The sequence below is a fragment of the Ceratotherium simum genome, chromosome 35 (assembly GCF_057802395.1).
Source record: "Ceratotherium simum simum isolate JZ-2026a chromosome 35, ASM5780239v1, whole genome shotgun sequence".
In the NCBI taxonomy this organism is placed as follows: domain Eukaryota; kingdom Metazoa; phylum Chordata; class Mammalia; order Perissodactyla; family Rhinocerotidae; genus Ceratotherium; species Ceratotherium simum.
Window position 1 is genome coordinate 25,496,055 of NC_141934.1, and position 11,844 is coordinate 25,507,898.

At 41.8% G+C, this 11,844-nt stretch overlaps 1 protein-coding gene across 1 annotated transcript; it reads left to right on the forward strand.

Moving 5' to 3' along the window:
* The first annotated feature begins 2,354 nt into the window (after positions 1-2,354).
* Positions 2,355-11,769, forward strand: TMED2 (transmembrane p24 trafficking protein 2). Its single transcript, XM_004430058.3, has 4 exons — positions 2,355-2,612; positions 4,043-4,235; positions 7,081-7,188; positions 10,260-11,769. Exons 1-4 carry the CDS (start codon positions 2,433-2,435, stop codon positions 10,382-10,384), a joined length of 606 nt encoding a protein of 201 aa, XP_004430115.1. The 5' UTR covers positions 2,355-2,432; the 3' UTR covers positions 10,385-11,769.
* The last annotated feature ends 75 nt before the right edge of the window (positions 11,770-11,844 follow it).

Sequence of the window (11,844 nt, forward strand, 5' to 3'; positions counted from 1 at the left end):
GATCACCACCTGGTGGCTTCTGGACCAGACCCCAGTTGAGAGGTTTGTTAGTCATCCATCAAATATTTATTGAGCACCCATTATGTGCCAGCTGTTTGTTATGCTGGATGTGTTCATGCACACCATGGCACGTGAGCTCATGCCAATCTGAGGACCACTGAAGTGCACATTTACTGTGGGTGACCTGGCATGTCCTGAGAACCTGTGGTTCTTTGTCTTCAGATCCTGAAATAATGTTGAAAGACACCTGGTGAGTAATTATGACAACGATGCCAGAAAGAAAAACCTGTATAAAGAAGGAACGAAACCAAGTAGTTGGTAGTAATTATTTTACAGTACCGTGATTAGAGTTACCTTTGTCTCCTTTCTCACTTTTAGATAGCACAGTTAATTACTTTATAATATAAAAAATACATTTACAGAAGACTTCTGGCTGCATCTTTGGTTTGGCCACCACTGTGTTTTCAAAAATTGTATTTAGATACAGCATCTATGCTCCAGTTTGCCACAGTCCTCCCCACTCCCTATTGCCTTAAGCTGGTGCCATCTCTCAATCATATAAGCTGCTTGATTCCTGAAGGCACTTGATTTTGGGACCCCTGATTTATATAATAAACCCCCCCATATACAATTCATTGTATTCCACTGAGATGCTAAATGTCCACATTTTAAATCCATGATAAGTGGAGTTAGAACATTATTTAATCAGTTTGAAAATTAATATTTAATTTCCAGAGAAAAATAGAATTGTTCCTGGCACTTTTCTACAGAGTTGGGTTGCTTGGGAAGTCAAAAAACCTGTATCCATTAGTTCAATTCAGTTTAATAGAAAACCTCTGAAGGCATTACAAGCAGGAAGAGATTTCGTGCACAGAAAAGGGGCTTCTGAATGGGTCGGCGAGGCCAGAGGAGCAGGCTCCAGGCTGGGCCTCCCTCCAGCGACGGCTCCCAGAATAACGCTACAGAACTGACCTGCCAGCAGAAACAAGAACTCTGCCACAGTCTGGAGGGTGGGGAATCAGGGGACCATTACTAGAACTCTCGAGTTCAATAACACATCATAGCCAGGAAGCTTCCATCACTGTAGCTACACCTGTTTCTTGACACCTGAAGCAGGCAAACTGGATCTTGGGCCACTACTGCCCCCTATTGCCTGCTGAAGTTTGAAGAAATAACCCCTCAAATTTGCACTACACACACACATACATGGTGTCATCCGATCCTCACCATAACTTGACCAGATGCAAGGAATGTGGTGTCATCCCCGTTTTACAGATAAGGAAAGTGAAGCTCAGAGAGGTGATGGAACATAATTAAGGTCACACAGTGCAGAACTGGAGTAACAACAGGTCTCCTCCTCCCCAGGCCAGTTCAATGAACTTGACATGTCAACTAACACAGCCTTTTGTGAGGTCTTTTGTGGCTCTATGGTAGGACCTGAGAGCACAGCACATAATATGCCAAGTGCCTCATGAGTGACACAGACTGGTAAATAACTATAACTCAGTAGGCACAAATCTGCCTTGTAAGCACAGAGGAAGGGGCTAGTATTTGGCAGAAGAAAGTCTAGGAACATTTCAGAGAAAAGGTAACATTTGAATAGGGTTTTGAGGGATAAGTAGGAGTGTACCAGGAGGCAAAGAGTGGGAAAAAATTGTCCTAGTAGCTGGCAAGAGCTAAGGGAATGGGAGGTGGCCCCAACACTTTGGGGAGCTGAGAGAATTCTAATTTTGGAGGATGTAGACAAGGTAAAATTTTTTTGGTAGTTGTATCACATACGCACAGTAAAATAAGGTGCATTCAGCTTAAGTACACAGCTTCTTGATTTTTTAAAAAAGCATCTGTAAACACTCAAGTACCCATCATGTAGGGGAAGATATAAAACATTTCCAACATCCCAGGCGGTTCCCTCGTGCCCCTTTTCAGCCTATACCCGCCTCCATCCTTTCCCCATTGGCTTTTGCTGGGTGAGGGGAGGCCAGCATAAAACCTCAAAGCCTTTGGCTGCAGCCCCCATCTCAAATTCCCTCTACTGCTGCCGCCAAATCTTTCGCCATCTTTTTTGGACAATCCTAAAAGGGCACTGCACCGAGCGCGATAGTTTTCTTGATACCGCCGCTTTCTTGCGTGGTCCACGTGAAATTTAGGTTGCGCACGAAAAGGGAGCGAGGTGAGGCCGACGGCTTTTGGCCCTTCGGAGCCACCGTCCAGGCTCGGGCCGCGCGGAGCCGCCATGTCCCTCGGCGGCCGCCGTGCGTCCGTTACGTGGCAGCTGCCGGCGCCCGCCAATCCACGGCGCCCGCATCAGCCCCCTCGGGTGGCGCAGCCGGAAGGGGCGGTACGGAGGCGGCGGCGGCTGAGGAGGCAGCGGTGGCGGTGGCGGCGGCTCTGGAGGCCGCAGTCCGGGTCCTGGCTTCGGCCCCAGCCGCACCATGGTGACGCTCGCTGAGCTGCTGGTGCTCCTGGCCGCCCTCCTGGCCACGGCCTCGGGCTACTTCGTCAGCATCGACGCGCACGCCGAGGAGTGCTTCTTCGAGCGGGTCACCTCGGGCACCAAGATGGGCCTCATCTTCGAGGTGGCCGAGGGCGGCTTCCTGGACATCGACGTGGAGGTGCGGGCGCGCTGCCCGCGGCCGAGGCGGGGTCGCGCGGGGCGCGCCCGGGGTCTGCGGGGGAGCGGGGCGTGGGGGCGGCTGTCCGCGTTCTGGGAGGGGCCCGGGCCCCGCCTGGGCGACCCCCAACGGCACTGTCGCCGCGGCCTGCCAGGATTCCGGGCGCGGGCTCCCCTCGGGCTGCGGAGCCTGGGCTTAGTCGCTTTGGGTTCCCACCCTGAACGGCGGGTCCCCCGGCACCTCTCGCCGAGCTTTGTCGACCGGGCGCCGCGTGTCAGCTCCGGGCCCAGAAGGCGCGTCCCGGGGGTTAGCTGGTGGCAGGACTCGGTCCGCCCGGCAGCCGCGTTCCTTCGTGTTACGGGCTAATGTTGGAACGTGGCAGGGAGACGTCTGAAAAAGTAAATCGAAAGCTATGGAATGCTCGCAGACGATCGCGTTGTGTTTTTCTTTGTTATTTTCATAGAAACGTCCTGAACGTTGGACTCGTTTTTACACAAACCTCGAGATATCTCTTCTAGCCATCTCTGTAGGAGAGAGGTGGAGTTGGGTCCTGCATTTTTAGGAGGGATGAGTGCAGTGAAGGATCTGGAGCGAACAGGAAATTATTTTAAGAAACCAGCCGTCCCTGAATTTCCTCCTGTATCTTTTTTTAAACCAAGAGAATGATTCGCCTCTAATATTTTTTAGGAAACCAGATGTAATTAATATTTAAATTCATCTGTTAGCATGATTAATTGGGTTTAAGAGTTCCATTTGACAGTGAACATCAACACAGTTGGGCACAAATTACACAATACAAGTGAAGTCCAGGAATAAGGGGATAATGGGAGGAGTGACTGTTAAAGTTAGCTAAGACGTTGGAGATCAACTGTTCCAGTCTTAAGTTTTACAGGTGGTAGGGGCTTTATAAAAGAACTGACTCGAGCACCCCTAACAGCTGATTTGTAGCAGACTGGGCTGAGAACACGGGTCTCCTAATTTCCAGGCCTTTCCCTTAAGCCTTCAGCGTCTCACATAAAGCACCTTCCTTCACTGATTGGCAGTAATCAGAAAAACCTAGAAATGTAGCTTGCTCAAAATTCTTAGATTTAAAGATATTTCTTTTTTTGATGTTTTGCTATTAACAGCTACACTTTTGCTGGTGGTATTAGGCCACTTGGAGACAATGTTTAAGGTGTGGTTTCTGTTTCTGAGGGGTTTACGTTTAAGTTGGACAAATAAAACAAATGTCAGAGTTGAAAAGTGTTTAGAGAGTCTTGTTTCATAAGTGGGAGAACTGCAGCACAGAGAGGTTACTGTTGATAACTGAAGTGGAGCTAAGTGAAAATTAGATTTTCTTAGCAAATATCCTACTGCCAATAGACATCAGTCATGAAGTTTATGATTTTAAGTCGTTCGTGATATCTTATGCATTTCTTTCTTGCCTCCAGATTACAGGGCCTGATAATAAAGGAATTTATAAAGGAGACCGGGAGTCCAGTGGGAAATACACATTTGCTGCTCACATGGACGGAACATACAAGTTTTGTTTTAGCAATAGGATGTCCACCATGACTCCAAAGATAGTGATGTTCACCATTGATATTGGGGAGGCCCCAAAAGGACAAGACATGGAAACAGAAGGTGAGATGAGCATTCAGAAGATTTATATCACATTCCAAGAGTTAATATTAATTTTGTACATTTTTCTCCATCTAAATGGAATGTTTATTTTGGTTTCTTATTCTAGGTTCATTCACTGTCTTTACAACCAAAAACCTTTTGTGTAATATGCTTTTTATTTATTCAAATCTCCTAATTAACAAAAAGAAGTTTCTGGAAGTTCTTGTTTGTATTTTAGGTCTTTACAGTTGCCCCTTCTAGCAGCTTTTCGTAGTCACTTTGTGCTCTTGTAGGCACGTAGGTAACATGTGTCTTAGGTGGTTTGTTTGGTTAATCCTGGTATATACGTCTTTATTTGCTCATTTGTTTACATGACTAGTTTAGCTAAACTTTTTATTTTTTTGTGTGTTTCTGTCTTACACTTTTCTTTAGGTGGTGGAGATACCTGGGATGGTATGTGGATTGCCTTTTGACAGCATCCTGTCTTTCTGTATATTTTGTTTGCTGCTGTCTAATTTCTGCTTTCCTTCTTTCTAACCTCAGTTTGTTAGCATGAGAGTGTTTTTTCTCTTAATTAAAAAACCTTATAACTAATTAGAGTTTGGAGTGATTGTTTTTTGGCAGTTTTTATTTGCTTGACAGGAGATATAGGTTAGGTCATTTTAAATTAATAGCATTGGGAACACAGTGATTGACATTTTAGTAGTAACATCATACTTTGTTTTAAATGAATACTGAAGGGTGGAAAGATTCAACTCTAACTGGACAAGTGAAAGTCTTAATTAAACATAGCTAATAGCAAATGGTGCCTTTGACTGCAGGAAGTATATTGTAGGCTTGTTTTACCATTATTAAAGTTTTCTAACTTGAAACTTGGTTGGATGTAAAATGCAGTTGTGGGAACCATGTCTAGAATATGGTGACAAAAGTTCTGTCAGCCATATGTTGCAGTTAGATTAATTTTTATTCCTCAACTGACCAGTAATGAACCCTAAATTGATTCTTCTGGATAAATTGCTTACCAGGAGCCAGCAAATTTAGATTTTTTTTTTTTTTTTGCCACAGCACATGTCAGGATTGTTGGAGACTAGCAGTTCAACACATTTCATAGTATTAACATGATATCACTTGTCTTAGATAGTGAGCAGTTAGTAAAGTACTTGCATCATGAAGAAGGTGAAGTGTGTGTTAGGTTTTGAAATCTGTTGAATCATACTACTTAGTAATTCCTGTGTTTGCTTTTCGGGGCCATTTACAGTGTAGGACTTGGCTAATTCTCAAGGAGAATTAGAAGTTTTGACGGGCTTTGTCTTTGTTCATTTTCTGGAAATTAGTCCTTTCTAAATAGTTAGAAAATATTGGCTGATGAACTATATTGAATGGTGAATACTGAATTAGTCTTAAATAATCCTTTAACACGATATCTAAAATTCTTGCTTTTGCTTTGTTAATGGCACTGAGTGGCAGCTGGCAAATCAAGCCTTCCTTTAAAGCAGTGCTTCTCAAGTGAGGATGATTTTTGGCCCCAGGGGACATTTGACAATACCTGGAGACATTTTTGATTCTTATGGCTGGGTGAGTGATCCTACAATGCATGGGACAGCTCCCCACAGCAAAGAATTATCTGATCCAAAATGTCAACAGTGCTGCTCCTGAGAAACCCTGCTCTAAAGGTTCCATGTGGGGCATGGGCTTCCGAAGTGAAGCTAGTGAGGGATGATTTGAGATTCTAGCCCCACTGCCTTAAAATGTTAAGGGCCTTTGGCTTCTCTTAAGAAATTTAGGATTATCTGTGGCAATTTGGAATTCCAGATGAGGCCCAATCTTGGGCAGTGATGAAGAGACTCCTCCAATGGGAATCTTCCCTTGGGGTATATTTTTTTCCTGTCTGTTCGTTGTCGTAATCTAGCATTGTAGAAGCATACACTTATTCTTCAGAACTGTTATTTCACCCTGTATTTGTTTTTTTACTAGAGAGAATACTTGGTTTTAAACCTTGTGCAGCTGAGAGCTTGTCTCTTCATTTGCAATGCCTGCTAGTCCCCACTGTAGTGAAATTATTGCTTTGACTCTCATAGAAGAATGTTTGAGTTGGTGTGGATTTTTCCAAGAGCGTCTTCATGTTTTTCTCCTCAGCTTCATAGAGATTAAAAGTCTGTTTTGATACTGCTCCTAAATTAACATTACACTTATGACTTTTAAGAGTAGATTTTGATTTTAGTTTAATATTGTTATAGAGTGTTTTTGTGTGTGTGTGTGTGTGAGGAAGATCAGCCCTGAGCTAACATCCATGCTAATCCTCCTCTTTTGGCTGAGGAAGACTGGCCCTGGGCTAACATCCTTGCTGATCTTCCTCCACTTTATGTGGGACGCCGCCACAGCATGGCCTGACAAGCTGTACATCAGTGCGCGCCCGGGGTCCGAACCCAGGCCGCCAGCAGCAGAGTGCGAGCACTTAACCACTATACCACGGGGCTGGCCCCTATAGGATGTTTTTGTTAGATTTATATTTTGTGCTCTCTTTTTTTCCCCTCAGTCTTTTTTTCTCCACTCTGGTTAGTGGTCAGCATAGTGAACTTCACTTAGCAATTCATTAGAAGAAATTTCTTAGGGTTAATTGTTTTCCTTTAGTTAGTAAACATTGTATAGTATGTTTCCTATCCTGAGAGATTTCTTACTAGGGATGGACTTTAAAAAATGCTTTGAGAATTAAATTGTCATTAGTGGTCCGAAATGATGTCTGGGCCATTTCTAAAAATAGGTTCTTTTGTGTGCCTTCTCTGAGGAATATTTGTATTGCTTTATAAGTATTTTTCATAAAGAGAGTGCCAAATATGTGCTAATCTGTTTCCAAATCCTTCTGTAGCTCACCAGAACAAGCTAGAAGAAATGATTAATGAGCTAGCAGTGGCAATGACAGCTGTAAAGCATGAACAGGAGTACATGGAAGTTCGAGAGAGAATACACAGAGCGAGTAAGTTAACGCTCTAACTTTGCTGCAGTGTCTCTGGTAGCCGTGAAATGGTGCAGATGTATTACTCAAGAGCTTGCTTGTGTTTTCTTCTTTGGGAGATTTTGCAGACATAACCGTACTAAAGCATTGACTTAAAAAAGCACCTATGCAAAGACATTTTTTGAGCGTACATGTTTGTATAGCTTTGTACTAGACTAGTTTATCATTGGACATTCATTCTAAACCAAAAAATGCGATTAAGATGCAGCACAAGCTTTTAAGAGTTTTTAAAAATGTATGATCAGCTGAGGAATAAGCCAATGGTTTTCTTAAAGCAGAAAGGAAAAACATTGTAAAATGGGTGTTGCATTGGTTTTAAATCACATATCTGAAACTTTTGTGCCAGTGTGATTAATATTATATGCTGAGATGTAGCTTTTTCCCTAAAACCTAAGGTTTAGTCTAGTTAAAATAGAAAGCACTGAAACATGAATATAGGCAGTCACCAGGTAAAGATCAGTTTGGGTTCCCAAGTTTGGGAACTGGGAATGTGTTGGTCTTTGGAAACAGTCATCATTGGAATCCCATGTTAGGTTGCAAAAGCCTAGTTAGCCCATGATATAGCATTAAATATTATGCTTTTGCATTTAAAATTAAGAGGTACCATATTGACACACAGACTAGGTACCATATTTTAGATCCAGGTCCACACTTGTTCAGTCTTTCATCCTCTAAGTAGTTCTTGGGGATAGACCTCACTGGGAACAAGCTTGTCTGTAAAGGCAAAGTGGTTTATGTCAGGAATCTTTGTTTTGAGTTTAGGGTGGGGAGTGGAAAGGAGAGTGACTCAAAGAGATAAGCACAGGTTGAATTTCCTTCTTTTTTTTTTTGTGAGGAAGATCACCCCTGAGCTAACATCCATGCCAGTCCTCCTCTTTTTGCTGAGAAAGACCAGCTCTGAGCTAACATCCGTGCCAGTCTTCCTCCACTTTATGTGGGACGCGGCCACAGCATGGCCTGACAAGTGGTGTGTCGGTGCGCGCCTGGGATCCGAACCCCGGGCCGCCAGCAGCCGAGCGCGCCCACTTAACCGCTACTCCACGGGGCCGGCCCCTTGAATTTCTTGAAGATGTGGTTTCTGTTCTTGCTACCCTCTTACATCTGTTCTTGCCACTGAGGGAAAGGAGCCTTCAGGACCTAGAGCATAGAGTTCACCTCTCCTTGGGAGAATAATGAGTAAACATAACAGACTGGAGAAGTGTCCTGTTCTTGCTTTTTTGGGGTGGCGTGGGGCCTGAGGTGGACCAAGGATTGTGTACACACACTCCTCTTCCACCATGATTCCTTCTCCTCCTTGCCTCCACTCTTAATCGCCTCACCCTCTGGGATCTCCACCTTCTCTCCCTCACCTGGCAGGGACCTATTTCTGGGTTCCCTTGCTCCCAGGTGGGGACCAGCCCATTCTGGGATGAGAAGGGCAGTGAACAAAGTCTGAGGGCTAAGAGCGTTCGCAGCTTTGCAGTCTAACCAGTCCGGACCAGATGGCTTTAAAGGTATAGGAGGGTCTGGGAGCACAGCAGCCAGAGGAAGCACCTGTCTTCCATATGGGGGCATCCAACCTTATTCTCTCACCCTTAATTTGAGCAGAGATACTCCTGTATTTGTTTCATAAACAAAACAGAATTTTAGGCATTCAGTTTAATTTCACAAATCAAATAGTTTCCACAATATTGTTTGTTTTTTGTACGTCTTCCTACAGCAATCACTCCTCAGAGATGAACATAATCAGACCTTTTTTCCCCACTACAGTGTTGTAATAATACTGTGTTGCTTCTAGATCAGGCTCACATGTGAATCACATGAGGACAGGGTCTTATATACACACACTTCCCGTAGGTGGCTACTTTCCTGTTATTGTGCTTCGGTGTGTCCTATTTAAGCTTAAAGATGCATTTTGCTATAAGTAAAGGGAGACATAAATACTTTTTTTCATGGTTGGTTAATATTTTGAAGTATTTACTCAGCCATTCCCCTTTTAGACACAATCTTAAAATCATGCCGTGGAATTAGCACTAAAATTTCAGTGTTGGTAGTTTTTACAGTTCTAGTTAATGTTCTTGGGCATGTGTCTATTCTTACTCTGGAAAAGTCACTTTTTTTTAAAGTAACTATAAATTATCTTTTTGGAAACATCTTAAGTGCTTTTCACTTCTTTTTGAGTGATCGTTAGTCCAGTAGCTTTTACAATTTTAGTTAATTTTTTTACAAATGGTATCATACATCTAAAAATATGACACTTATTCAGCTGGTTAATATTGTTACTATATTGCTAATTGTGACTGGTTTTAATATTGGCCATTTGCAGAAAAATCAGAAACTATGTAGTAATTTTAAAAAGTTAAGGCTATAGAATTTGATCAGAAACTTGAAAGAATGTGACATAAATTGAGCAGAATAAATTATTATAGTCATGGCTGTTAACTTTAAGGATCAAATCCTTAGCTTGAGAATGGAATAAATCATGAGACTAATTCAAATTTGTCTGGTATTGGTCCATGAAACTGAGAAACCTCCCCGTTTAGAACAGATGCCAAGTACATAGTAGATCCTCATTGAATATTTGTTGAATAAATGTTTAAAGAAAAAAACACTTAAACTGACACAGTTTGGACTTGGTTGGTAGTGCTTTTTGGGTAACTCTCTGATCTTGAAATAACTTAATTTTTTTAAAGTCAATTTTCTGATTCAGCAGAAAGGATTATAACGTAGGGACATTTCAATGTGAGGGAGAACAGAGGCTGGATTGGGTTTTAACCCAAGAAGTGTGACCTTGGGCAAGTCACTTATCCTCTCTGTTCCCATACATAAGCAGAATGGGCTTGGCTGTGCTCTGTGAATCTTTCAGGGCCCATTTAAATCTAAAATTCTCTGCTTCTAAATCTGTTGAGTTACTTGGGGACAGAAGTATTTAGAGTACTATGAATGGTGTAAAAATATTACTTTGACAGAGTCAAGGGTAGAGGATGATGTTTATGATGCCTATGCTTTTTTTTTTTGTTATTAAATTTTGATTGTTTGTTTGTCCTCAACAGTCAACGACAACACAAACAGCAGAGTGGTCCTTTGGTCCTTCTTTGAAGCTCTTGTTCTAGTTGCCATGACATTGGGACAGATCTACTATCTGAAGAGATTTTTTGAAGTCCGGAGGGTCGTTTAAAAGCCTTTTCCTGATGATCTCAAACTCATAATTCACTGTTTACCAAACATCTTGGTCATAATAATGTCATTAGTTTCCACATTTTTATTTTCTGAACTGTACATTCACAGCTTATGTTTCTTTGTGATTAATAGCTCTTGAGAGAAAACACCTTTTTAGGGAAATTATAGTGAAAATTTGACATTGGATTGGCATAATTTCTTACTTGAATTCTGCCTCCGTTATACATGTCCTGTTGGAACTCAAACACTGCAAATGAAATACAGGCGTATAGTCCTTATTATATCTTCTTTTCCTTTTGTTTTCATAATAAAAGACAGTTTGTTCAGGATGGTACTTTACTGATAGTACTTCACTAAAATGATTGCATTCTTTGGATCCCTTATTAAGTCATTTACAGATTCATTTTGTTGAGTCCTTATGAGAAACAACAGTCTGAATCTTGATTTCCTGCCTAGCCTGATGGCGAGCTCTGTGACTTTGGAGTCTGCTACCAGGTTGGTGCTTTTATACTTCGTCTGTCTTGTTTTTGCTGTAAAGCTAAGACTTAACCCAACATTTTTCCCCCTAAATTTTTACTTTAACCTTCAAACTCAATCACCTCCAGTTAAAGTGATGACACAAGCAGCTAATAACCATTTTTTGGTTTCTGCCTAACCTTGTAAAAAGTCTCTATTAAAGCCAATTCTCTGGGTGTTGCAGCAAACGCTAGCTCTTTTCTTTCTGTGCTGGCATATCTGCTCTCTCCACTCTTGGCACGTAGGAGGTATGCATTCACGTAATTGGAAAGATCTGGATTTCTGATGCCAAAGGGTTAAAGCCTCTTGGATTTCATTGCAATGATAAACAGCCACTATTTTATTTTTGATCAGTGGCATTTTGGCCACTGTTTACTTAGGGTACTGAACATCATTGTCAGTACTAGAGTTTTTGTTTTTCTTGGGTCTTTCTTTTTTGGCACATGTGAATTTTGTTTTGTATAAAACAAAAGGACTTTTTCTTGCTCTCTGATGATGGGTTTAAAATTAAAGGAGCATCTGGTTTTGGTGTAGGGATGATCCAGGATTATGTTGTGACTGATGTATATGAGTTACTTGTACATTTTTTTGGATCTTTGCAAGGGGATAACTACAAGTAACAAGTTTTATATAATTAATTTAAATTTGTTACAGGTTTTCATGTTCGGGGTAAACAATTTTTCAACCTTGGGTGAAAATACTTGCAGCAGTTTAAGGTGACTGTTACCTTAGGACAACTGTTGCATGCCAATTTGTGTGTGTGTGTGTGAAAACACTACAAAATTGAATTAAAAGATGTAAATTTAAAATTGGTTGTGTATCTAATCTGCCCCAGGTTCAGTAAATAAACAGTTCTTTTTAAAAACAGTCTTAGTATTCTGTGTTTTATATATTAATGGTTAATTCACATTTGTTAAATACTAACTTTCTGTTCATGTTTGA